The sequence below is a fragment of the Alternaria triticimaculans genome (assembly GCF_023758025.1).
Source record: "Alternaria triticimaculans strain BMP 0046 chromosome Unknown scaffold_1, whole genome shotgun sequence".
Classification (NCBI taxonomy): Eukaryota; Fungi; Ascomycota; class Dothideomycetes; order Pleosporales; family Pleosporaceae; genus Alternaria; species Alternaria triticimaculans.
The window spans coordinates 1,509,381-1,535,592 of NW_026055958.1; the positions used below are offsets into that span (position 1 = coordinate 1,509,381).

At 52.9% G+C, this 26,212-nt stretch overlaps 9 protein-coding genes across 9 annotated transcripts; 4 read left to right on the forward strand and 5 right to left on the reverse strand.

The window, feature by feature from the left end:
- Positions 1-147: 147 nt before the first annotated feature.
- J4E78_000511 (uncharacterized protein) lies at positions 148-1,800 on the reverse strand (the record flags this gene model as incomplete). The annotated part of the gene is made up of 1 exon (XM_049361174.1): positions 148-1,800. One exon carries the CDS (start codon positions 1,798-1,800, stop codon positions 148-150), a length of 1,653 nt encoding a protein of 550 aa, XP_049226457.1.
- Positions 1,801-3,145: 1,345 nt separating this feature from the next.
- On the forward strand, positions 3,146-4,447 carry J4E78_000512 (uncharacterized protein; the record flags this gene model as incomplete). The annotated part of the gene is made up of 4 exons (XM_049361175.1): positions 3,146-3,236; positions 3,287-3,583; positions 3,639-3,791; positions 3,906-4,447. 4 exons carry the CDS (start codon positions 3,146-3,148, stop codon positions 4,445-4,447), a joined length of 1,083 nt encoding a protein of 360 aa, XP_049226458.1.
- A 286-nt stretch (positions 4,448-4,733) lies between these two features.
- J4E78_000513 (uncharacterized protein) lies at positions 4,734-5,818 on the forward strand (the record flags this gene model as incomplete). The annotated part of the gene is made up of 3 exons (XM_049361176.1): positions 4,734-4,850; positions 4,901-5,206; positions 5,453-5,818. The coding sequence occupies 3 exons, from the start codon at positions 4,734-4,736 to the stop codon at positions 5,816-5,818; spliced, it is 789 nt and encodes a 262-aa protein (XP_049226459.1).
- A 217-nt stretch (positions 5,819-6,035) lies between these two features.
- J4E78_000514 (uncharacterized protein) lies at positions 6,036-7,381 on the reverse strand (the record flags this gene model as incomplete). Its single annotated transcript, XM_049361177.1, has 4 exons — positions 6,036-6,563; positions 6,620-7,029; positions 7,087-7,220; positions 7,272-7,381. 4 exons carry the CDS (start codon positions 7,379-7,381, stop codon positions 6,036-6,038), a joined length of 1,182 nt encoding a protein of 393 aa, XP_049226460.1.
- Positions 7,382-7,773: 392 nt separating this feature from the next.
- J4E78_000515 (uncharacterized protein) lies at positions 7,774-11,092 on the reverse strand (the record flags this gene model as incomplete). The annotated part of the gene is made up of 4 exons (XM_049361178.1): positions 7,774-8,310; positions 8,577-9,432; positions 9,497-10,967; positions 11,023-11,092. 4 exons carry the CDS (start codon positions 11,090-11,092, stop codon positions 7,774-7,776), a joined length of 2,934 nt encoding a protein of 977 aa, XP_049226461.1.
- A 566-nt stretch (positions 11,093-11,658) lies between these two features.
- On the forward strand, positions 11,659-13,393 carry J4E78_000516 (uncharacterized protein; the record flags this gene model as incomplete). Its single annotated transcript, XM_049361179.1, has 2 exons — positions 11,659-11,692; positions 11,745-13,393. The coding sequence occupies 2 exons, from the start codon at positions 11,659-11,661 to the stop codon at positions 13,391-13,393; spliced, it is 1,683 nt and encodes a 560-aa protein (XP_049226462.1).
- A 421-nt stretch (positions 13,394-13,814) lies between these two features.
- J4E78_000517 (uncharacterized protein) lies at positions 13,815-15,388 on the reverse strand (the record flags this gene model as incomplete). Its single annotated transcript, XM_049361180.1, has 2 exons — positions 13,815-14,420; positions 14,477-15,388. The coding sequence occupies 2 exons, from the start codon at positions 15,386-15,388 to the stop codon at positions 13,815-13,817; spliced, it is 1,518 nt and encodes a 505-aa protein (XP_049226463.1).
- A 2,305-nt stretch (positions 15,389-17,693) lies between these two features.
- J4E78_000518 (uncharacterized protein) lies at positions 17,694-19,586 on the reverse strand (the record flags this gene model as incomplete). Its single annotated transcript, XM_049361181.1, has 2 exons — positions 17,694-18,712; positions 18,761-19,586. The coding sequence occupies 2 exons, from the start codon at positions 19,584-19,586 to the stop codon at positions 17,694-17,696; spliced, it is 1,845 nt and encodes a 614-aa protein (XP_049226464.1).
- A 1,004-nt stretch (positions 19,587-20,590) lies between these two features.
- On the forward strand, positions 20,591-25,590 carry J4E78_000519 (uncharacterized protein; the record flags this gene model as incomplete). The annotated part of the gene is made up of 2 exons (XM_049361182.1): positions 20,591-24,652; positions 24,700-25,590. The coding sequence occupies 2 exons, from the start codon at positions 20,591-20,593 to the stop codon at positions 25,588-25,590; spliced, it is 4,953 nt and encodes a 1,650-aa protein (XP_049226465.1).
- Positions 25,591-26,212: the final 622 nt, after the last annotated feature.

A 26,212-nucleotide genomic window follows, 5' to 3' on the forward strand; every position in this document is an offset into this window, starting at 1 on the left:
TCCTTATCTCCGGTCCGTAACTTCACCGATGAATACATCCTCAGATTGCAGACGACGATGCGACGGTGATGTTGTTTGTAGATTTTTGTGAAGCAGGCTGGCTGTAACATCGATAACGTCACCTTATCGTAATAGTACACATTGAATCTACACCAACTTCAACTCGAAGTTCTTAACCAGGACCTCCCCACCCAGCTTGCTTGTCGCAAAGTTGAACACACCGAATCGGTATCCCGTGAAGAACTGCCATGTATTCGCCATGTTGTATGCAGGACCAAGCTGCACGAACTTGGTGCCATCAGTGCTGTACCAGAAGGTTGTTTGTCGCACCGCGTTGGTGTTGGAGAAAGCTGGCGTGATGTCTGACTGAACGCGGAACCACAGATCGGTTGTGCCGGCAGCAAGACTAGGCCCCGTGGCAGCGACAGTACCGGTAGACTTCGTCGTTCGGTCTGCGTTCAATTCCAAGCCGTTGACCATTACCAACTTTGCCGCAGAGCCTTCTTTATGTATACCGATGTATGCTCCGGTGTCACGGAAAAGTACAGCGCCAGCACGGTCGCCAGTGGCCATTTTGCTGATGTCGATCTTGAAAGTTCCCGATGATTTCGGGCCAAGGATACGGTGTGTCAGCGTATTGCGCGCCGCGTAGAGGTCATTCGTAACAGAAGCAGTCTGTAACTTGATGCCACCAGCCCCGCCTACTAGGCTCCACTTGCTGGTATCAGGGTTGTGGTTGAATTCCCACTCTGCACTTAAAGCTGTTCCAGTAAATTTGTCCAAGCCGGTGGGTGGGGGGACGGTCTTGGCGGTTGTGACTGGCATAGGGTATGTCTTGCCCCATTCACCATTCACTTTCTCAACTTCCGGCCATCCATCCGCCGTCCACTTCAAAGGCGCAGCGACAGGAATGCGTCCACCAGGGTACGAGTCCATAAACGCAACGTAATACCACTTCCCATCTTTGGTATCAACTACGCCACCTTGGTGGCTGTTACCTGCATTCGGCAAAGGTCCTGCAATGCTGTCGACGAGGATTCGCGCCTCATATGGGCCCCAGGGACTCTTTGACTTCAACACCCACTCGTCATCGGCCGGCTTGGTAGCAAAGATGTAGTATGTGCCGTTGATCTTGTACATGCGCGAACCTTCGAGGTATAGGCCATTTGGATCTTCATAGACTTGTTGACTCCTGACTTCCGCTGTGCCGTCGGCGTTCAATTGGGCAACCTTGAGCTGGTACTTGTCGTACACGATGTACATGGTGTCATCATCGTCAATAAAGATCCCGTTGTCGTAATAGCACTTGGGGAATGAGCCCGCGGCAGTCCAATTCCAGCTCGACACTTCGCCATTGTTGGCGGCTGCATTGTTCCCGTCGGCAGTCCATATGTACGACTTCCCGGTGGATTGAACACAACCAATCCAAATGAACTTGTCGGACGATTCGCGGTATCTCAGCGAGCTGGCCCAGATGCCCTTGACGTAAGCATGGCCTGCTGTGTTATCGAGGTCGTATATCGAGCCGAAGTTAAGTCTTGGTACGCTATGAGTTACTGGTGTCCAATTAACGAGGTCGTAAGACTTTAGGACCGGAGCTCCTGGCGAGAAGGCGAAAGTCGAGGAGGAGTAGTAGAAAACATCGCCTATCCGGAAGACGTCGAGGTCGGGATAGTCTTGCCACAAGACTGGATTGTTGAACGTTGTAGCCCGACTGGTAAGCTCGTTGCTGGCGAGTGGGCTTCCCACGGCCGACCGAGACAATAAGCTGGCGAGCGCAATAGCTGAAGAGAAGCGCATGGTGGCTGGCGTATGCAATGAATGTGCTTGTGAAACGAGCGACGATGCCCTGGAGCATTTATACCAGCAATGGGCATTGCGCTATTTCGAGTGGCGCATGTCATCTCTGGAGAACCTTGTCTATTGTAACATGTTCATCAATTACCCCACATAGCCCTCTCAGGAAGTGCGCTACCGCTCAAGACGCCGTATTTACATTGAAAACCCGGGGTAATCACCGCACCAAGTTTGGGGTCGTCGGACCGGCTTCGCAACGCTCTTTCCCATTGGTGCAGCTCGGCTTGAGTTCTTCCGACTGGACACAGGCTGAGTGATCGACGTCGTCATTGCCGGTGGCTATCCGTGGTGTCGTGAGTTTTACCGAGCGTGAAGATTTGCGAGAATGTCGTATACATAAGATGAGATGCGAGGGGAGATGACATCGAGTGTGAGATAGAGGATGCAGGGGTAGATGTCAAAGCAAGAGGGCCCGAGCGTCAACCGTGTTTCGTCCGAGCTTCCAGACACGTTCCTTTAGACCCTGCACCAGCCTCGCTGCGGCGAAGAACATAGCGCAGACGTCTACCTGCTCCAATCCAGTCCGGCTGGTGTGCTTCCAACAATGCGACCTCTCAGGATGACGTCAAAAGTGTTGTTGTTCATAGAATGACAGCTTTCCAAACAGGGTGTGACCTTTTCCCAGAGTCGGCACAACTTTTCTCCGATCGTCTTAGCCCGTTTGTATGTCATCTTCGCCCTGTACTTCACTTATCGTCACACAGAAGGACATGATCGGTGTGAGCAAATAGCGACATTGCTTGTCTGCACATACCCTTAGACTGCTTCCCCGATTTGGCAATTTGTACAAACATGGGGTGCAGATACGGGATGCACATGGCGCATGCCAAGAGCAGACAGGACTCTCTGGAAGAGGAGGCAGACGACTGATGAGGGGACTAAATCGGTTCGTTTCTCACACATTGCCTGGCGGCGAACCCCTCTTGCCCGTGGTCGCCACAGTAGACTCGATATGATACGAGAACGGACACTACAGGCAAAGTTGGCTGGCTTCACGAGACCAATGGCTTCGATGCTTTTTCGCTGCACGGCGATCGGACATAAGTCTTCGCCCCCACCCTTCAACTACATGAAGGTTTGCTAACGCTCATTACAAATCACGGCTACCTTGTCTTGTGGCTTGGAATGCGGTATGAATGCTAGTCAGCGAAGGATGGTGGCCTAATAGCAACTGCATAAATAGTTGTCGTCATCTTACCAGGACGAAACGCCCACAGAACAACTCGAACTCCTTGAAGATTACTGAAGCAGCCACTCGATCAAGATTGTTTGCTTCTACTCCTTTTCAATGGACGAATTTGAGCAATACCTCGAGAAGGCGACTGCCAAAGGCTCGGACATTGTGCCCGGAGCGGTGATGGCTGTCGTCGATAAGGATGGTACTTTCCCCATACTATCTCCAGATATATGTGTCTCACACGCGCTGCAGGCAAATTCATCTACAAGAAGACCGCAGGTCACAATGGCGTCACTGAAGATGCGGAGCCTATGGACTTCGATCGAACCTTCTTCATTGCATCCTGCACAAAGCTCATCACCGCTATTGCTGCCCTGCAGTGCGTTCAACACGGTTTAGTCACGCTAGATGAACCAGTCGATCAGTACCTACCAGAGCTGGCTTCCCAGCCCATCGTTCAGATGGACGGCTCCGAGATCAAAGTGCGTCCAGCCACGAAGTCCATTACGCTGCGTCAACTTATCACGCATTCCAGTGGCACGACGTACGGTAAGTGTTTCTAGACGGACAGCACACAGCATGGACTGATTTCGCCAACTTGTAGACTGGGCTTCTCCAAGTCTTTACGCGTGGCGAGCCTTACGCGGCGAACTACCCGCTCTGATCACCGATGGCAACGTGGCTAAGAAGTATGCCTATCCACGAACCTTCGAAGCTGGAGAAGGCTGGGAATACAGCGGTGGTTTCGATTGGACCAGTTTGCTCATCACGCGTTTGACCAACATGAGCTTCGAAGAATAGGTCGAAATCAACATTGCAAAGCCTCTCGGTATAACTTCATTTACCTGGCATCTCAATCGCAAGCCCGCAGTTGAAGCAAAGCTGATGCGCACGAGCACTCGGCAAGACGACGGCAGTCTCACAGATGGCCCAACACCCTTTTGGTCTGGCGACCCTGTCGGAGAAGGTGGTGGAGCGGGCTTGTATGCCAATGTGCACGACTACACGCGCGTGCTTGCGGATCTTCTCAAACCCACGCCTACCATACTCTTCAAAGCCATGGTCGACGCCATGTTCAGCCCGCAGTTCGCCGAAGACAGTCTCGCGGCCAAGGCACTCGTCGATAACGCCGAACTCGCTTATACCTGCACGTTGGACGCCAGTATGGAAGGCGTCAAACCGAACTTCGGACTTGGTAGCCTGTTTTTGATGGAAGATGTGGACCGAGAGAACTACTTCAAGCCGAAGGGTACGCTGTGCTGGTCAGGACTTCCGAATTTACAGTGGAGTGTCAATCGGGAGAGGGGAATCGCGCTTTTCTTTGCCACGCAGGTGTCACCTTGGGCGGATCGCAAGACGTTCGATCTTGTCGCAAGATTTGAGACGGCTGTTTGGCGAAACCTGATGGCGTAGAGTTGGCGGCAGTTTGTAGTTAGTAAGATGACTGGTTTTTTCGCAGTGTACCTTTGCTATGCATTCATTGATGTCTCTCACTTCAACGCTCGCGTTTATATAATTGAGTCTGTGCGCTACTGCGGTGGTAAACGTGAACGTGGAAATGACTACCTAGGTAAGTTTCCAGTGGCGCTAGTTCTCAGACTCGCACACCCGCCCTTCCTTGTCACCGATACTACACCACGATACTACACCACGATACTACACCACGATACTACACCACGACTGACCTACCAACATCGCAATGACTGCCAAAGCACCAAACATGCCACTCACTGAGATCTGCTTGCCAGGGAATCCTGCTGTTCCAGGTACCGATGCAGATCAGCCTTCTGCTACGGGCGAAAATCTTCTCAAGATGGTATGTTCCAAGAATTTGAACTGAGTGCTTGCATTACTCACTATTGGAAGCCTTGCGACGAGACCAGCGATGCCCACTACTGCTCCTCTACGAACCAGTCGAAGGAAAAAAACACACACCAAATAACTTCACCCTCACCGGACGACACCGACGAGCAGTCGCACGCTGCGCATGATCACATTAAGGTCTCCGTCACCAGCAGCGATCCTGGACTCAACACATTTCCGTTCATGCGATTACCCGCCGAAATACGTCTTTGCGTCTATGATCAGCTAGTGGCCATGCCCGTAACTCGATCGCCTTACGGACCTCGCGTCCAAATATACTATACCAAGCCGTCTGTAGGCATACTGAGAGTCAGTCGAATAGTTCGCGAAGAAGCCTACTCCATCATAGAGCGCGGTTATTTGCAGATACATCCATCAATTACTGTCAAGGTTCCTGCGACCAGCAGCCGAGCCAATTCATTGCAGCACCTATATCGAATCGCAGATTTGATGGGTGACCTTGCATACCGGTTCCGGAGAGCTCGGCAGGAGGACAATGAGCATTGTAGCACATCTAACGAAATGCATCGATCGACACTGCTTAGTCTCCATCAGTGGATCGAGGGAGTGTTCGTCAATGACTGGGAAGGCCCTTCGACACACCTCGACAACAAGGCTGTCACATTCGAGTTCATGAAGCGAGCGATACTTTCTTTGCGACAAGGAACGTTCAGCATGCACATCATTTTAAACGACAGCAATCTCCTCCTGGATGACACCGTCGATGACTGGTTCTGCCTTATCAAAACCTTGGCTGGAGTCTCAGCCGCGTGTCCCTCTCCTATTGATGGCATGCTTCGCATCTCGGTACCTGCGGATTGCATTGCACACATGCGAACTGTGCTCAGTACACCTTACACCTATGGAAGAAGCCTGCGTCCTAAGATGTGGAAAGTTGACATGCTCGAAGACGACACTTAATGAATGGAGAGCTGATGAGCAAGGGCCGCGAGAAGGAATTTAGGAGCCCTTTTACTGGCGACGGGATCCTCTTGGATTGCTTGCCTTCATGGTGATAGTTCCTGGTGGCTATCTGGTAGGGGCGTATCCCAGGTTTCAGCTCATACTTTGTCTACTACGAGAAATATCAATGTATACTTTCCCAGCAAAGATCTCAGTGTCAGCGCTACATCTCCCTTTAAACCTGCGGGAGGACCTTCTTCAATACCTCGACCAATCCCTTGATCTCCTCCTCAGTGTTATAATGCACCATACTGACTCTCGTCACACCCTCGGGCTCCAGTTTCAACAACTCATCGCAAAGCCTCTTCGAGTAGAAATGCCCCCACCTGAACCCGTAGTTACTAATCTTCTCCGCCTCAGCCACGATCGCCTTGCTGCTCATGCCCTTGACCGTGAACGAGATCGTTGGTACTCTTTCCTTGCTATCGCTCGAAGTAGAGCCCAAGATCGTGACATCTGGTCGTGAGTTCAGGAAGTCAAGAAGGATAGCCTGCAGCTTTCCCTCATGCTCAGTGATGGCGGGGAAAGCGTCGGTGAGGTAAGCCGTGATGGTCGGAATGGACTGCACGCACTCGTAGTTTGAGCCTGCGAATCCGATCTTGTCTTCGAGGGTCTTCGTGGGGTTGAAGAAGTGGGCCAATGGTTTCATGTGCTGTTGGGCTGAGTTGCTTGCGTAGAGAGCGGCGACATGTGGGCCGTAGACCTGTGTCATTTTGTCAGTACCCGCTGACAAGGAAGTGGAGTAGATGCCGGACGAACCTTGTACCAACTGAATGCGTAGAAATCGACTCCAAAATCCTTCACATCAATCGCACGATGCGGCGCGTAGCTAACGCCATCCACGCAGAACAGCGCGCCAACCGAATGCACCGCCTCTGCAATAGCCTTCACATCATGAATCGTCCCCAGAATGTTGCTCACGTGCGTGCATGCTACGAACTTCACTTTGTCGCTCAACAGCGGCTTGAGGTTCTCGGCTGTGAGTTTGAGTCCATCCTCCTTTGAAGACGCCCACCACTTCACAGTCAACCCAAGACGCTCAGCCATGAAAAGCCAGGGCTTCGCATTAGTCTCGTGCTCCATCTTTGAGAGAATGATTTCTGAACCCGCAGGGAATTGCAGGGATGAGCCGAGGTTCATGAAGAGTTGTGTTGTTGAAGCACCGAGAACTGTTCATCGTCAGCAACTGGATGCCCAGGTGTGAATGGATTTGATGGTTTCGTTACCGATCTCATCGCGGCCAGCATTCATGTACTTTGCGGCTGCTTGGTAGCCCTCCTCGTACTTCGTGTTCGACTGCGTGCCGGTGTGGTATGAAGCGCCAAGCTGAACATTGGTCTTGGAGAGGTATTGCACTATTCTGTATCCATATCAGTCCTTATGTATACCCACGATCTGGAAATCCACCTACGAGTCAATCGCATCACCCAATGCCTGACTGCCGCCGGCGTTGTCAAGGAAGACCTGATCTTGCAGAAGTGCGGGGAAGCGCTCCCGGGCTTTTGAAATGTCGAACGTCATGATGCCAATCTCAAATTACGCTGGAGTGATAGGAGTAGCAGATACAGTATTGAAGGTTTTAGGACTTTTGCTAAGATGTTGTACACCTGTGATAACCGCCGGCACGCCCTACGCAGATAGTGCGGGGCTTTGCTCAATGCAGCAGGTGCTAACATCAAGCAGTGACGGCATTGCCTGCCCCACGTTACGCCAGTAACTACAACGCGCATTCTCGAAACCACAAAACTATTTTGTGAAATGAGTAAGATGAAATACCGGGAAGGGTGTCCATGCGACAGGCCGCCACGCACTTGCAAGGCCATGTTACCACCAGGTGTTGACAAGCCCGATAGCTCCACTACGTTCGGCCCTTCTCCCGGAGCGACCGACTCTCAGTCCGCATCGGAGCGCACCTAGATGATATTTGGATGGGAGAATCCTTTGTCGAACCTCTTCCTATCAAGATAAAGGGTACCTTGCGCCTGGAAGAACGCCAACAGAGTAGCCAAAGCCGACGTGTCAAGATCGCAGGGCCCTCCCTCACCGGACTCGAACTCATCGTCAAGCTCAATGCCATTCTCGTAGCCGTGGGCTAGAAAAGGTCCACGGAAGTAGTTGCCTGCAGCTTGGCCCAGCCATTTGGTCAAACTCGGAGTGGTGGGCAGGTTCTCGTTCATGTAATTGTCATGATAGTAGATACCGACCCGGTGCGAGGGTATGCGCTTGAGGGTGGGCCAGGTGTGTGATATGTGATTCAACATGTTGCGACCGAGGAAAGGCTCGCATGATATTGATGCGAAGTCCTTGACGTTGGTGTATTCGATCCAGACGAAACGTGGCAAAGGCTCATCTCCGGGAAAGAGGAGACCGCGGAAGAAGGCTGCACCAGGTCGTGGCTCAAGACCTGCGAAGGACTTGCAAAGCATCTTGTGCATCTTCCAGTCTTTCTTCTGACAGGCGGTAGAGCAGTAGCGTGCGTTACTACAGGTGGAACAGCGTTGTTCAGCAGTCTCTTTGCAGACGAAGCAGGCATGGGGAGTCGTAGGCGGAGCTGGTGTCATATTTTCTGAGTTGGTGATCTTTGAGAAGGTACAATGGAGAGCAGTGGGTAGTATGATAGAGATAGAAAGTTATAATTCGTAAAAGACTGCTCACTTGCCCATGACCTTCTCATTCAATCATTGGCACGGACCCCAGGGCCGACTTTGTCTCTCACCTCGGCTTTCCACATATCCACCTGTTCTGTCCCAAATGAGTCGAAATGTCCTTCCAGGCGTCCAGTCTCGGTAACCACACTACCTTTACCTTCCTCCAAGAACTTCTTCGTGACCTGCGCAGCGATCTTCAACAGCTCTTCCGAAGGCACACCGTCTGTCTCGATATCCTTTTTGCCCGCGGCCGTAGAGAAGACGAAGCCAACAACAAACGGCAGGTTGCTTTTCTGTGCTTCCCACTGTTTTCCAGATTTGGCAGCAATGATGGGACTGAATCGTTCTTTCATCCTCCCCATCAACTCCCAGCAAAGGTCGTGCATGGTGAAGTAATCGAAGGTGATTTCTGGAGCCTCGGCGTGGAGAGCAGTGGCCAATTTCTGGATAATGTGGGTTTGCCTTTGAATGGTAGGTGCGACAGCGGCGAGGGACGAATGATGGCTTGCGCCGTCTTTGATCGCGTCTTCAATGGCTTCGGCTGTGATGAGTCGTTCGTCGCCATTTGTTGCAATACGTGAAGCCATCCAGGCCGATACTGGACCCTTGAACTTCAATAAACGTGCGTTTGCTTTGGTCTCCTTGACCTTCGTGTTCCTCTTCGAACTTGCCCAGTTCGTTGCTGAAGCACCAATAGCCATGAGATAGTTCTTCCAATGCCCCTCAAAGTCTTTGGGGGGCTCTCCAATGAAGTAAGCCGAATTTCCCTGCATGTCCCACAGCGTCTGAAGATCCTTCCACTCTTCCGAAAGAAGCTCAGTCTGGCGCAGGGCATGGTATAATTGCGTTACGCACATGACCGCCCCGGGTGTTGCGGCGTACTTGACAGCTTCTCTGTGGAAGACGGTTCGTGCATAATGGATCCTGCAAGATTGGAGGTTCAAAGTCAGTATACGTCTCACATGTACATCGTACTATGAGGACTTACCAAAGACCACAATGTGTGGGGTTGCGACGCCACATGGTATAGTCCTTGTAGGGAGAAGTAAACGTCGCCCGGATAAGTGCGAGAGGATCGACCTTCATGATCTTTTCAATTGATTTGACCAATTTCCTCATGTCGGAAGAAGCTCTAGGGTAGACCTCAACGTATCTGTGAAGTGTAGTAAACTCGTTGCGCATCTGTGTCCAACCCGCACCAACCTCGGTAGAGTAGACAATGTCGAGATAAATTTGAAAAGCAAAGCACGTCCAGATTGGTGGTTGCTTATTTGTGTTTTCCCTTGCAAAGGACTTCCGCGCAGCATCGAAAGCGATGACAAACTGGTCCTCAACCACCATCGGATGATTGTGTAGCAAGGGAAGATCCTGGAACAGCTCTTGCAATGTGGACTTATCGCGGGCATACTTTTCCCTGTTCGTTCTAGGTGGTGGACCTTCATTTTCGTCGAATCGACCCCATTTGCCATTGTAGTCCATAATGTGCCCGTTCATGTTGTTGTTGAGGTAGACCAGAAGACCATAACGGGCGTTGACAAACAGGGCATCCGCGATGTCGTAGGCTTTGAAGTTGTAGTCGTCCGACCAGCAGAACCAGCCTTTCGCTTGGGGATCAGCGCCAGCTTCTTTGGCGATAGCCAAGAAGTACACCTCGTGGAATGGCACGCTTTCAACCAGATGCTTGATCACTGGGTAGACTTCATCTTCCATGCTGTGCGCAAGCTGGATTGCTGTGTTGGTCGCTACCGACACAGTTGCCAGGTCGAGTTCTCCCGCATGATGTCGACCCCACAGGTCTGCAATCTCAGCACGAAGGCGAGAGAGGTCATCCATCAACATGGTCATTGCCATAAAGGCTTCAATGACGGAGTCGTTCCACGATTCAGCAGTGTAGTCCAGTTCCACAGGCTTCGGCGGAGGTGCGACATCTGGTGCAGCGAGAAACTCCGCCGATGGCTCATACACATCCAAGACTTCGAAGATATTGCGAACTCTAGTCTGTCTGACTCGGTCTTTGTCACTCCTTGGCGTGGCATTCTTGATGCTGTTGAGATCGAGTGCATTGGTCCGTATCAAAGGCTTGAGTGCGTCGCGCACGCTTTCCAAGACAGTGACAAAAAAGCTGTGACGGTCATCAGACGGCTTGTCGACGGCTTCGCCGGCAGCTGCCAGCTTTTTCGAGAAAGCACTTCGAACAGAGATCACTCTATCGAGTGCAACGTTGAAGTAGTCCGGAACCTCTACGTTGCTGCCTTTGACACCGGCGATGTGAGCAGACAAAGGTATGAAATCCTTGATAGCAAGGGTGTATTTCGGACTAGACGTCTGCTTGTCTGATCCACTCTGCGCAGTATTTCCGGCTTTTCTGGCTTTGCCTTTGAGTCTTTGCGTTTTCTGTTCCGTGGGAGCAGGTGGTTCGAGGGGCTTGTTGTAGCCAAATGACTTGGCTGTAGTCGCGACTACAGAAGAGCGAGATTAGCGCGTGCATCGCTCGTAACTTTAACCGCAACTTACGCCATGATGCCACGACATCCGTATCGTGTTTGTATTGCTGGTAAGTGCTTCGTAGGTTGTTGGCCGCCATTGTAGATATGCTACTGCAACCGCGTCTACTCCAGCCGAACTGACCTCAGTACGTAGGTACTTAGGTATGCAGACTATCCTTTTCTAGTGAATAGAACTTCGGAGGAGATATTTTGAGTGTGTTGTCTTCGCTACCATAGACCCTCAATGGGTGAGACGGCTTTCTGGCGGTGCGCGAAGATATTGCTGGGTCCTTCCCCGCCACGCGTCGCGTCGCGATCGCGACAAATCGCTTTCTGAGGCACGCATCGAAAAAAGCAAGTCCCACCCTCTGACATCTTGCGTTGCAGAGTTTTCTAAGCGCAACCGGTTTTCCGCCCCGTCCATTGCTAAGTGATGCAGACTGAAGGTTGTACTCCCAGTGGTAATTCGATGTCGCGCGCCTGGATGATGGAAGGCCAGATGGATGCGGCCGGCCGAGCCGTGGAAAACCGCCATGCTAAATCGGGACTAGCGTTGATGACATGCGCTGTGCGGCACAGCGAGCACCTGCAGCATTGCAATCCAGGCTATCTCAATCACCCTGTACTTCATCAAATTGGTACATCTAGAGAACGGCTCTGAACAATGGAAGGGCTGCCGCCGCTTGAAATGTCCAGAAGTGAGCGTGCCAAACATCCGCCTTACATACGTCATCATCTAACGCTTCCCAGGCGACAGCACCAGCTCGCTGAGTACTCTGCCCAACGAAATACTACTCCAGGTCTTTTCGCATGTCGATTTGCATCGTTCCATTCGTGTATTGGGCTACATTCCAGATGATCCCCCTCCAAGCTCTCCAGACGAGTATCTCATTTCCGATTTTCGCGCTAATTCTCGCTCGCTGCTCAACATTGCGTTGACGTGTAAGAGGTTCACGGTTCTGGCTCGCGAAGTACTGCTCTCTTCGCTCGTGCTCGAGGTCGGCTTCCCAGGAACATTGAATGAGCTTTCCAATTCGGACATCTATGGCCTGATCTGGAGATTGCAAGCACGACCGGAATGGAAACGACATATAAAGCAGCTGAGGTTATGCTTACCGTCAGAAGATCGTGGCATCATGAAGCTTAGTGGTCGAGGTCCAGTAGAGCCTCACGTGAACTATCTCGTCTACGAGAAGGCGTGTGAGATCGTCGCTTCCCTCGATCTACCTGCTTGGTGGAAGACAGGGAAAATTGCAGAACTGAAAGGCACATTTGCACATGCTTCAGCTTCCGTGTTCTTAGCTCTGCTACCAAATATTTCGACTTTGTGCATATTCGACACAGGTTCAAATCTTACCCTTGCTGAGCCGCATTTCCAAGACATGCGCCGTTGGCAGAGATTTGCTTTCAGGCTACCGACCGCACATGTGCTATCCTATTTGAAGTACGAAAGCCCCTTACCGCCGCTATTAGGGGGCGGCTTGGAGCACTATCCCAATCTGCACACCCTCGACCTGAGCATCAGACTCCAAGGCCAAATACACTCGCAAATTCGCATGGCATCCGAGCACTATCTCAGTAGCCGATGCGCACAGCCTGCCATCCGACATTTACGTCTGGACTTTGAAGTCAGGACCGTTGGCGTATGGAACACCACCTCTCGAGCGTGTATGACGAACATCCTCCGCGCTTTCCCCAATCTTCAAACCCTAGAATACTATGCGGAGTCATCAGACAGCAAGAACCCTTATCGAAGTGTGCGCGCGTTTCCTGCCTATCAGGCAAACATCCAATACTATCCTACCGGACCGTCTGCTTTCGAGGACGATGTCTACGTGGATGAGCAGTACTGGGATCGGACGATATACGATGCGCGAAGCGAAGTTACTGACTACCAGAACCTCGTGGACGGCATGGTACATTTGCGACCAAACCTCGAAACCCTGAAGCTACCAGGAGGCTTCTGGACATTGCCAGGCGCGATGCGCAAACCATTACCGCGATTCGACCAGTTTGAGCAACTCAAGAAACTGGTCATCCCTCAAGCAGCGCTCATATCGATCAAGCTCGACAACATGCGTTTTGACGCCGTCTTCGAAGGCGACTTCGAACTTTCACCGACGCAAGCTCTTCCGATCTCTTTGCAGCACCTCAAGATTTTCGACGTTGATTTGGCATTCTTGGAATGCAGGTGGCTGCAGGATCTCTTTGGCACGCAGAAGGCCGTGAACCATTGGCCGAGATTGCAGTGTGTAGAGATCTTGATGGGGCCTACAGTCACAGGTTTGTGTCTTGAGAAGTTGAAGGCTAAACAGAGGGATGCGGAATTTTGGAAGCTGGTGGATGATGCGAACTTTGAGGTGGTAGTGGGAAGGGATGAGGAGGGACCGGATGCGTGAGGTGGGTCACGACTGTCATGTACGAGGCGGGAATATGTTTACAGTGGCCTTTGTTTACACAACGAGATTATGTATATGTCACGCTGCTTCGAACGAAGGGCAAGGAAGTCGAAATCGTGTCATGTGGTCTTTGGAAGGAATTAAGATGCACCTGTCAAACTCTCAACATTCGATGTAGGCAACTGAGGAGATCTCGTGCGTGGGATTCAACGAGGAGAAGATAAGTGATAAAGTTTAGTGATTCTTATAAACAGTATGCAAGTCTATATATGCACAAAGAAGTCGTGGTATATACAAGACAACGCCCGACCAAGCGAAGTCCGATCATCCCATCATAAACGCCGCGCTATCATCGTTCAAGCCTCATAGGTATCATCTAATCCAAAAGTAATCCCACCCAATAGTATGAAAGCACACACATTTAGACCTTGGTCTCAAACATGCGGGCCTCGACGTCCTTGCCAGCAAGCACAGAGTCGTTGTCAATAGCACCGTCAGTGGTACCGACATGGCTCTCGCTGTAAGCATCGAGCTCGGCGCCCTTGACCATGTTGAGGTAGATTGGGTAAGACCAGGCAATCGCGAAGAAGATGAGCGGGATGCACATAGCCTTTCGTGTGCCGATGCGGTCAGCAACGTTGCCGAGAATGACGGGGCCAACGGCACCACCGCAGACGGAGGAGACGAGGAAAGAAGCACCGCGCTTGGTGTGGCGACCGAGACCGCGGAGTGTAAGGGCGAAGATGATGGGGAAGATGCAGGACTCGAAGAAGAGAACGATCATCAGCATGCTGAGACCTCCCCAGTTGGGACGGGTGGCGCTGCCAGTGTTGGTGCCGATCGCAGCGCTGATGAAGATCATGATCAGGGTCTGGAAAGCGAGGAGGACGTAACGGGGCTTGCCGCCGTAGTACATGAGTCCAGCTGCTGCGAAACGTCCGACTGCGAAAAGGGCTTGGGCGATGGCGTAGAAGTTGGCTCCCTCGTGGTGGCCTTCAGTAACGGAAAGGTCAGGGCGTGCCTCAGCCTACAAATTTGAAGTCAGTAAATGTTTCATAGCATATGTGTACGGGTTATACGAACAAAATAGTTAATAAAATAAGCAGCGACGCCTACTTGTCCAGCGACGTAAGAGAACTGAGCAGCGGTACCCCAGAATAGAGTGTACTGCTTGCGGAGAGGCTTGTCGACGTAACCGGTAGCAGCGGTGGTCATCTCGGCTTGGTCGGCCATGTCGGAGTCGGTAATCTCAGGAATAGGAGCGAAGTAGAAGACAACAGCGAGGATACCGACGAAGCCAGCAATACCAAGATAGACCCATTGAACAGCCTCAAGAGACTTGCCGTCGGTACCAACATTCTTGAAGATAACCTGAGCAGCGAGGACGGGAGCAACGACAGAGCCAACAGCCTGAACGGACTGAGACAGCTCAAGGCGGAACTCGGAGTACTTGGGAGGACCGCAAACAGCAATGTAAGGGTTGGCGGAAGTCTCGAGAGTAGACAGACCAGATCCAGCAAGGAACATGGCACCACAGAAGCCACCGAAGCTTCGCTTGACAGCCGCAGGCCAGAACATGAGAGCACCGACGCAGTAGATGGAGAGACCGAGAATGAAGGTGTATCGGTAACCGAACTTGCGGAGGAACCATCCAGAGTATGTCAAAGGACCGATGAAGTAAGCACCGAAGTAAGCAGCCTGGAGACCAGACGACTCTCCACGGGTGATGTCAAGAGCGACCTGGAAGCGAGAGTTGAGGACATCGAGAAGACCGTAGGCGAATCCCCACATGAAGAAGAGGATAGTGACCAAAGTGACGGGAACGATGGATTGGCGGACTGTGAGAGCGGAAGCTCCAGTGACGACACGATTGTCGACAGACTTGCGGCGAACCTGTTCGTCGACGACTTCAGCGACTGAAGGGCGACGAGCTTGCTGCTCGTGGACTTGGTCCAGAGTAGGCTCTTGCGAGCCGTTGTTTCCAAAGAAACCCATGGTGATAGTAGGGTAAAGATGAAGATTGGGAACGAAAGTATATATAGCCCAAGGATCAACAGATGATATGTCTGTAGAGGCGAATCCCAGATAGTGAGAGACGAAGAGCGAGAAGCTGATGCTGTTTCAGTGAAGGGATACAGCGCACACTATATATCCGCTCTCCGCGTCCCCAGATACCCATCTCCATGGTATAGGTCGCGACATGGGGCTGGTGCCATCCAGACTGCAATAGCAGTCGGTAGCCCATTCGGTAGTCCCATGCTGGCGTTGGTTGAGCGCGGCGTATAAGCCGGGGTGTTGGGGTAGAATCTACTGCTAACGCATCGCCCCGTACGCTACACCCCAGTATCCGCAAATTTTCATCGGAGCGCTGCCGTGATGGGCTGGCTCTTCCTCGGCGACTCAGTAGCCTGCATATTTCCCCCGAGAGTATAGCCGGCAAACATCGGATGGTGCGTGTTTGTGTCCAATCACCACGTGCATAAGCATGCACTAACTGCAGCGCATGGACGTTCTTCTCCGAGCGGTCCCACTTAGTCGTTGAGCCTCATGAGACAAATGCCTCGCAGATGGGGCTCGATAGCATCTCCGCGTTGCCAACCCCATGGAGAGACTGTAGCGCAGAAAAAAACTGGAATGCACACAACAGTGGAGTCCCCAACCCGCAAAATGCCCAATTAGCAGCCGCTCCAGCGCCTTCTAGAGGGGCGCATCATCTGCACCCCGCTGTTGATCTCAGCGATCTCGCCTGGTGCTATGTCGTCAGGGTCCTTCGGTGCAGAACCTCTAGAAGGCGTTTTTACAAGCAACGGCAAGCGAGGCTTGTAGGGCCAGCGAGTGAACGACAAGCGATCCAGGAAAGACTCTGGGCGCCACCAAGCCTTCTTTGGGGAATTCATGATCTTGTTTAGCGTTGGTGCGCACCGTCTCTTGGACGCGCAGCCAGTAGCCTCTGGGCTCCCTTGGCATGTTTTAGGCACAATGACATGAGGCCTTGTTGAGGCTCCGACTGCTGGGCCAGGGTGGTCTCGCATGGCCTGAAGCTTGGGGTCTGTGACCTGTTTGCCGCGAGGCTGCATGCTGGGCTGTCCTATGGCTGCGCTGCGATATCGCGATATTCGACTGAAGCATTTGGAAAACCGCTCAACATATGCGGTATTCGTTTAGTACATACCAGCTATGCCTAATAGCTCGGTGGCTTTGCATATGAAAAGATCTTCACATCGAGCTGAGAGTATCGGCAGTGGCTTGCTATATGCTCAATCAGTGCGGATGGAGGTCTTGACCTCTTCGTCAAAAGGTGTAGATCTTGCACTTGCGATATGGATCCGCTATACGCGACAGCCATGACATTCGTCACATGTAGTCAAAAGACATGACGCTCACAACTCAAAGGCCCGTCTGATTCACAGCTGGGCAACCATCAGCCTCCATCTCCCCATCTTTTGCTAGCAACTCTGCCGCATCTCTACCAGGTTCACCATCTTTGCCCTCCGCGGGCACTGTACCCAACCTGCAAGGGTGCCTGCACCACTGGGTGGAAGCTGGGGTCGACATCTCAACGAGAGCTTCTAGTGTGCTTCTAGCGTGCTTCTCCGCATGCTCTTTCTTCTGCACCACGCGCATGTAAGCTCGAAAATGACGTGTCGCTTGTCAGCGCCACTCCGCAAGGACCGTGTAATTGGTCACGCGAGGTGCTGGCGGGAGGTTTGTCGGGAGATCAAAGGCTAGGCGTCGGAGTTGTCTCACGTGAACATTCCTGGGCGCCACGGCGGCCTGGATCACGAAAGTGTCGGTTTTGGCCGTTCTGCTAACGGAGACGGGGTGTAGTGACGGGAACCATGCACTGTGGTGCGCTGGTAGAGGAATATGTCGCCGCACGTAGCCGGCTAGTGGGTGCCGCTTTCTGCTCGTCTGGCGGTTGTTGTGATAATGTCAATGCGTCTGGGGTGCCCATGGAGCATGGTTGGAGCGTAGGCGATGCCGAAATCACTCGAATCGTGCGCGCAAAGTGCCGGGCATCCGTTTGTTGAAAGCGAAAGCGGAGGTGGAAACAAGCGATTGCCTGTGGTTTGCCCCTCTGAGGACTAGTCTTTCACGCAGTCTTGTGCATAGTGGGATGATGAGTCTGTGCAAGGGGGAAGAGGTCGGAGTATTGCCAGCGAAAGCGCCTATTACCTTTACGCGCCCACTCCGTTATCTACTCCATGCGTCTGAACTTTGAAAGGTGGAGCGTTGCCGTAATGGAGATGAACAGAAGAAGCGCAGCGGCATGGATCAGGCCTCGATGTTTTCACGAAACCTATTTCCCGCCCTTCACAATGTATTCATCTCCTAACGTAAATCCTCCAAGTACGTCTTTGAGCCCCTCATCATAGTCAGGCTGTACGTCTCTTCCCTCCTCGTCCAAATTTCCCAGATAGTTCGTAATATCCCTCCCATCAAACTCTCTCACCTCAAACCCATTTCCTAGAAACGCCCACATGTTTCCTTGTCTATACTCAATCTCAAAGTCTTCATACCGCGGCGTTTCCATGATCTTTAGAAAGTGGAGGCGCGAGCCGGGCCACATGGTTGCTTGACCATCCGTCTTTCCTTGCTTGAACCAAGAGCGGCATGGTGAAGTCCACGCGGTGCGTTGTAGAAAGAGATCGGCGTGTTGGCGGAATTGCACACAAGGAGCAAGTTTGGGGGCAAGAGACTTGATGTTCTCGACCTGGCATTTTGTAATGACGGAGAAGATGTAGCGGGTCCACACTTCGATTAATGGCATGAAAGAACCATGACCGAGAGGACCATACGGACCACAGAAGGAGAACGTGTTCGGGAAGTTGGGGATACCAACGCTGAGATAAGATGTTACGCCATCCTCTGAACCCCATAGATCGCGCAGATCATGCCCATGGGCTTTGAAGGGGAAACGCGGCAGCCAGGAGGTGTCGAAACCGGTCGCGCATATTATTACGTCGACTTCGTGGTGGTTGCCTTCTTTGTCTGTGAAACCTGTGGTTGTGATGGAGCCAATAGGGTCGGTAAAGACTGTGGCGTTGGGCGCAACGAGAGCTTCGAGATATCCCGGTGCTGGCGTTGGACGGCGACATCCGGGATTGAAATTCTTGGGTATCATCTTGTCAATGAGACGAGAGTCATGGTTGAGTTTGTTGCGCATTTCGGCGTCTGCGTATTCACGTGCGAGACGAGCTTCCTCACTGCCTTTGATGATGAATTTGAATCGCTGGTTGAGTTCGTTCTCAATCTGTTTGCGATACTCCAGGTACTTCTTAGGATTTTCTTCGAGGTATTTAAGCTGTTTCTCGCTGTCTATGGAACGTCAGAGCTTTCCTTCATATCCTGGAGGGAGGAGCTTACATCGAAAGTTTGCGCCGTTCTTTCCGGCCCAGGTCTGAGCAAAGCCTGCCGTGATCCATATCGGAGACCGTATCCAGTGGTACAGATGCTGGACCTTTTGTTGTATTGATGCGACAATTTGCACACCCGAGCTACCAGCACCGATGACAGCTACACGTTTGTTGGAAAGATCGTAGCCTTCTTCGTAATTCGCAGAATGCATCAGCTTGCCCTTGAAGTCTTGCAGACCTGGAATCTCTGGCCACTTCCACTTGTTCAAGACACCTCCGGCGTTGACAAAGAACTCGGCACTGTCTTCAAACACGACGTCCTTCTCCAGATCACGAACGCGGAACCGCCATAGACCGGCCGCATCGTCCCACTCCACGTGCTCCAAGCGGTGTCGCAGCCTAATATACTTGGCGATGAAGTCATTTTCGCGTTCGATGGATTTCAAGTACTCCCATATCTCCGGCGAATACGAGTAGTAATGCGACCAAAGTTTGATTTTCCAAGAGAACTGATAGTTGACCGAAGGGATGTCACAGGCGCAGCCAGGGTATCGATTTTCCAACCAAGTGCCGCCAACATCGTGGTTCTTCTCGTAGCACACTATTTCCAGGTTCTCCATCTCTTCTTCAGCCTTTTTGAGGAAGTTCAAAGTCGATGCGCCAGCGCCCATGAGGACGACTTTGACCTTTCTTTTCGTCCCCATGGGCTGTTCGTTGATTCGGTAGCCATGTTGGTCAGTTTGTGGTGGCAGTTGATCACGGACCTTTACGTTGTCGTCAGCCGCAGTGCCAGCAGCAGCGTACAGTGAACTCGGCGGATCTGACTGTATGCCCATTTTGGAATTATTGGCTCGAAAATGTATGAAAAGTGAGCTTGTTCGTAGTACACCGAGGAGCATTCCGGGTCAAACAACAACTGCGCCATCTCATATAGTTGCGCCATAGCCAGACCTCGGAAATAGCCATGTAAGGCGGAGATGGTGACAGCATCGCCAGCAGCACTGCGGGGTAAGATTAAGTTCACAATACCTAGGTACCTTACACAAGCTTCGCGTGTGTTTTGACCCGTGAAAGCGCTTTCGAGCCTGCGGTCAGAATTGCTGGTGCATGACATTCTCTAGTAGGCGCGCTCTGGTGACACGGCCATGGGGCTCTTGGGAGATGGCTGCACGCCCAAAGAAACAGCGCCACCGCTGTGCACATGCGACACTGTAGTTGGCTGCAAGCATACAATGACTGATGTTAGTCATGTTTTACTCCGAGTTGGCGAACACGGGGGCCATAAAGGGTGCAGTGTGCGGAACAATGGTACGAGATGGATGATCAGGCACACGGTAAGGCTCCGCTCCCGGTTGTTCTTGGCTCCGCGATAGTTGGACGGTAATGACAGCAACGCCGCAAACAAGCCATAGCCGTCTTCCCACCACCCTAATTCCTGCATCGCCATTGCGGAGTCCTGTGTCTCTCCTCGAATCTCGCAGTCCCATAGCAGCGTCGCCCAGCGGCCCGCACTCCCCGCTACAGCCACGCAAAACACGCTTGACGATCCGCTCGACAGCTGCCACCTACGCACAGGCAGGGCTGCTTCCCGTCCCTCATTCCTGCCCACCGGGATAGTTATCACCGCCGGCGCATGCGAGCGCGCGACATAGTACGAGTCGCAGAATCGCCTTGCGTCTCCCCCCTCCCCGCGCTGGCTAGGTTGCTGGACTCCAAGCTCAGCTCAGCGGCCCTGGTCATGGTGCCCGCGCAACTTGGTCAGATAGCCTCGTGAATGACGCTTCCCACCGCACCGACTCCTATCGCGCCTTCCTAACCATCCTCGCGCCTTCCTGCCGCCATGTCGTACTACGGAAACGGCCAGAACTACTACAACCCCAACATCCCGCACTCCAATGTGGGCGCGCCCGGCCAATATCAGGATCCCTACAACCGCCGCACGCCAAGCGCTGACAATGGCGATGCCACCAACGGCGCGCCCACGGGCTATGGGCATCTCCAGCAGCTCGACCGGCGCAACAGCATAGCGGCCCGCCAGAACGACGAGCTCTTCATCGGCGCAAACAGCTCCCCGCAGCCACCTCAGGGTCCAATGTCCCCCACAGCGGGCGGGTTCAACGGCGGCTATGGCTACCAGCGGGCGCAGCAGGCGTACAACCCCCAGAACTACAACACGCAGCCCATAGCTCTGCCAAACCCCCAGCACTACGGCGGTGTCAGCAACAGGACCTTCGCGCCGCCCGTCTCTGTGTCGGCCTCACACCAGCCGTACAACCCAGCTGCCTACGCCGACAGCAACATCGCACCCAGTAACTCCCTGAGCCAATCCTATGGCTTCTCGCCCACCTCCCCGACCGCCTCATACCACTCGCCCTCAGTGTACCAGAATCAGGGCTTTGGAAGAGCACCCTCTGTCCAGAGTCGCGGGTCAGCTTACGCTGCATCGGGCGCGCCACCACTGCCTGCTCCTCCAGGGAGCGCGCAATCTGCGAGTGAGGACTGGGGCACCTACCCGAACCGACGACCCTCGAACGCGTCCTCGGGCTACTATTCCTCGAGCGCCTCGCATGCTCCACTCCCGTCTCCCCCGGGATACGATACTGGCTACGGCTCCCAGCGCGGCGACAGGTATGCTTCCATGTCTGGCAACGCCCTCCCACCCACGCCCGAGGTCCCTACACATGGCTCGCCGCAACGCACCAACACAGTATCATCGCGACCGCTGCCCCCACCACCACCCCATGAGTCCGACAGCGACGAATATTTCGCGCCGCAGCAGAACGGGTATCAGGACGAACTATTCAACGACGTTATGAACATGACATCTGGCGGCGCCCAGGTCCAACAGCCAAACGGCCAATACTACAGCGAGTCTGCAGGAAGGAATGGCACGAATGGCGCAGCCGCTGGACGCGACACCTACCTTAGTGACGAGAGCGACGTAGAGGCAGCTGCTGGTCTAGCTGCACTTCAGATGGCCGAGGCACAAGAAAGAGAAGACGAAGCTCGTAGAGCTAGTGGTGGCACCGGGCTCTTCAGCAACTACACGTCGGTACATTCACCGCAGATGCCTGCTGAGCCGATGCGACAGGAAAGTGCCAGCGATAGTGACTACGTGGGCATGGACGTGGGTACCTATGGCGGCGGATTCGCGCCATCTTTCAACTACGGTGGAGACCCAAGTGTACTGGCAGCGGGTGGGAGTCACACAGCGTCCACCTCAGGCTCTCAGCGACGGTCCGACCCTATGCACGACGACTACGACCCGATCCATCCCTTCCCGTCCTTCTCGAGCAACGCGCGTGTCGACACATTTGGTACCGGTGGTCTGGAAGAGCCTAGCGCACGGCGGCGGAGCTACGACGAGGGCGATGAGGTCACACTCATGGATAGCGCATCTGCCCTGTCCGGCTCGACACTCAATGGCCCTTCAGCAGTAATGCCGGGTGAGCCACCGGATATGTTCTATCACCCGGGCATTTCAAACCGGCCACTGCCCCCACCTCCAGTGAACACCGGCAGCCGGCGAATGAACCACCAGAGCAACAGCTCCACCGGATCTGGATCCTACGAATATTGGCGTAACGCTCCGGCTGCCCAGCGTTCATACCCCGTGGATGCGAACGCTATGCACATGATTTCTCCCACCGGCGCCCCTGTGCCTCGCTCAACCTCTCTACTCCAGCACAGCAATGCCCGAGATGCCATTCCCTTGCCTCGTTCCAAGACAGACGCTGAACAGGGGCACAGACCTCGACCTCCTCCCGGCAACCGGAATACCTTCTATGGCGGTGCCATGGACAGCGACGGCAACACCCTCACCCCTGGCAGTGCAGAAGCTGTAGCTATCGACCTACCCACGATTCCAGCCGGCAAGCGCTTTAATCCCGCAAAGCTCTCCAGCATCGACTTCAAGAAATGCACTGAGCCTTGGGCACTTAGCTCAATCATCTCCTGGCTGAAGAACATGACCGAAGGCGAGAATGACCTTAAGGAGGGTCCGATCCAAGAAGGTCTTATTGCGCTATTCACCCACAAAGTTCCAACTATGAACATTGCGGATGCCGAGACACTGAGTAGTCGGGTAGTGGCTGAGATGTACAAAGCAGGCACGCTTGTGCACGAAGAAGAGTGGTTGAGATTCTCGACCGCGAGCATGACTGGAGTAATATTCCAGCTTACGGGGGCCGGATGCTACGCTCCCATGTTGCATACACACGCAAGCCCGGGTCGATGTTACTCGCACCATTGCCAACGCACACTCAAGAAGATCGACCTGCACGCTCCGTCCGCCGCACCTCGATCAGAAGACTGGGCCACCTTCTATAAGCTGAAGAAAGAAGACATCGAAGGAGCAAACAAGAAGGAGATTGAACGTCAAAACATCCTACACGAGATCGTCCAAGGAGAAGATAAGTACATGAACCGACTTGACGTATTACGGCACCTCTACCGGGACCGACTTCAATCAGCCCAGCCTCCAGTCATACCTCCTAAGAAGGTCGACAGATTCATCCGCGACGTGTTCAGCAAGGTAGACGCAGTACGGAAAGCGAACGAAGACCATCTCCTTCCACAGATCAAGTACAGACAGCAAGAGCAAGGCCCATGGATTGTAGGCTTCAGTGATATTTTCCGAGAATGGATCCGGAAAGCGAAACAGGCCTACATCGAGTACGCCGCGGCTTTCCCGTACGCATCCTTCCTTGTTCGACAGGAAGCTGACCGAAACATACTGTTCCGCACCTTCCTGGACGACGCTCAAAAGCACAAGCTGTCAGAAAAGCTTGGCTGGGATACCTATCTCAAAGGCCCTATCGACAGACTGCAGCGCTATGGTCTTCTCATAGACACAGTCATCAAGTACTCGACTGTGGACAACGAGGAGAAACGTAATCTTCAGGTCGCCAAAGAAGAGATCAAAGCCGTGACATTAGAGTGCGACAGCCGTGTCGCTGAAATGAGTCGGAAAGTTAGTCTCACCGACTTGCAAGCGAAGCTTATCTTGCGGCCCGGTATGCAGCGAGTGGAGCTCAACCTGGATCACCTGGGCCGAGAACTCATCTTCCGAGGCGACTTGCAAAGGATGGGAGGCAGTCGTTTCAACTGGCTTGAGACCCACGCATTGCTCTTCGATCATTACCTTGTACTCGCCAAGGCAGTCTCTTTCCGAGAAGCAGACGGTGTTACCAAGTCTGAGAAGTACGATGTGTCAAGATTGCCAATTCCCATGGATCTTCTTGTTCTCGAGAGCGAAGACGACGATCCCGTTGTGCGGTCTACCATGAAGGGTATCTCTACTGTCACCACCGTCTCTGGTCGGGTCGGTTCTGGGGCCGCTACAAGATTGAACAACAGCCCTGTACCCGGTGGTCTATCACACACAAGCACCTCGAACTCGCTTGGGTCGACCAACACGAGCAATTCCGGCAAGACCATGGTCAACACCACCTCAAACGATGCTTCAAAGGATGAGAAGATTTTGTACCCCTTCCGCGTAAAGCATCTGGGCAAGGAGACCTACACGCTATATGCGCCATCGGCAACAAATCGTGCCGAGTGGTGCGACAAGCTCATCATTGCGAAGACGCGACACGCAGCAGCTCTCTTTGCTCAAAACGCCGAACCGTTCAAGTTGAGAGTCATGGCTGACGCGGCTTTCGCGTATGATAGCGCGATGCCTTCACAAAAAGCTATCACGATCAAGGGAACGCCACTGGACCGCGCAGTCGACGAGGTGGAGAAGCTTTTCGTCAACGTTGGGCGGCCTGTCCCCATCTGCCGTGCACGGGTGAACTGTGCGACAGCCTTCAGCCAGCCCTACGGCAAGCACATGGTAGCCGTCGGTACAGATATTGGTGTTTATGTGTCGGAGTTTGATAATCCTCGAGGCTGGTCTAAGGTATGTAATGAATTCATAGTCGTATGTTACGGTGCTAACAGTCGCAGGCAATTCAGGTACCACGCGTGACGCAAATTGCCGTCCTCGAACAGTTCAGCTTGATGCTGCTCATCTCCGACAAGGCACTCATTGCGTACCATCTCGATGCCGTATGCCCAGTGAGTGGCGTAGCCCCCTCAAACGACTCAACACGACGAGCGCCCCAAAAGCTATCGGGTGCACGCGACATTGGCTTCTTCGCCACTGGCGTGATGAAAGACAGAACGCTAGTGTTCTACAAGAAGCGTGACGGTATCTCATCCACCTTCAAGGTGCTTGAGCCTGTCTACCAGAAATCATCCGAGAAGAAGTCCAGGATATGGAAGTCTGGACGCACAGAATTCTTCCGCGAATACGACGAATTCTACATCCCAGCAGAGTGCTACACGATCAACCTTTTCCACTCGTCGCTTGCCATTTCCACCGCAAAGGGCTTTGAAGTGCTTACCCTCGACAAGAAGCAACCATGGTCCGTACCCGATCTAAAGCAATCGCACGTGGCCACCATTGCTTCACGTCTTCAAAATCAGGATCCACTGGGCATGTTCCGCCTCTCCGACCAAGAGTTCCTTTTGTGCTACGAAGAATGCGCCGTGTACATCAACAAGAACGGTGACATCTCGCGGTCCGTCATCATGGAATTTGTCGGCAAAGCAAAGTCTGCCGCTATGTATGGCCCTTACGTTCTCTTGTTCGACCCGGACTTCGTCGAGATCAGGAATGCGCAAAACGGTCGTCTACGACAAGTCATTGCTGGACGCGATGTCAAGTGCCTCGACGATGGGCTCAGCGGAGGTTCAAGTCACAACAGGACAGTCAAGCTAAGCTTACAACATCCGCAACATGAAAGGAGTCAGGTGGTTGTTGAGCTTGTACTTAACGAAGGGCAAAAGGAGTAAGGCAAATATATAAGGATGGGTACTTGGATGGCCTGCTGTGCAACACCATCTTTCGGACCATGCTACGCTACATCTACGGCAAGCGGGCGGAGTTATGGAGTCAGGACCCCTGGGCTGGGTATACCCGCCGCTGCACTACCCGTTGCGACAGAGCTGGGGCGATTGGCGCTCTTTCTTGCATATCATTAAGATTTTGATTCTTTTTCGCGTAAGGATACCTAGTTCATTTGTGCTTGGTGTTTTGGTTTCTCAGGCGGCTAGTCTTGCATGTGCTGCTTGGTGTCGGTGTTCATGTTCGAGATTACGGTCGAACTTATGTAGTTGAAATGCGGTAATCATATCACAACCCACAAGCCATTTACAGTAGTAGGTGTTTGAAATTCCTCTTCTCGTATTCAACGCTCGTCTAGCCCTCTCATGACTACAATGAATATACCTCAGCAGCCTCAAACACGGATCCAATGCCTCTGCCGTTGTTCCCACCCCGATGTGGGTATTTCGAAGTGATCATCCGGAACAGCACCTGAAGATGTGTGTACGAAGTCAGTGTTTGTCTCACATGCAGTTCGTACATCGGCAATTACGCACCTTTGCAGCGCTCCATCAGCCCCATCCACCACAC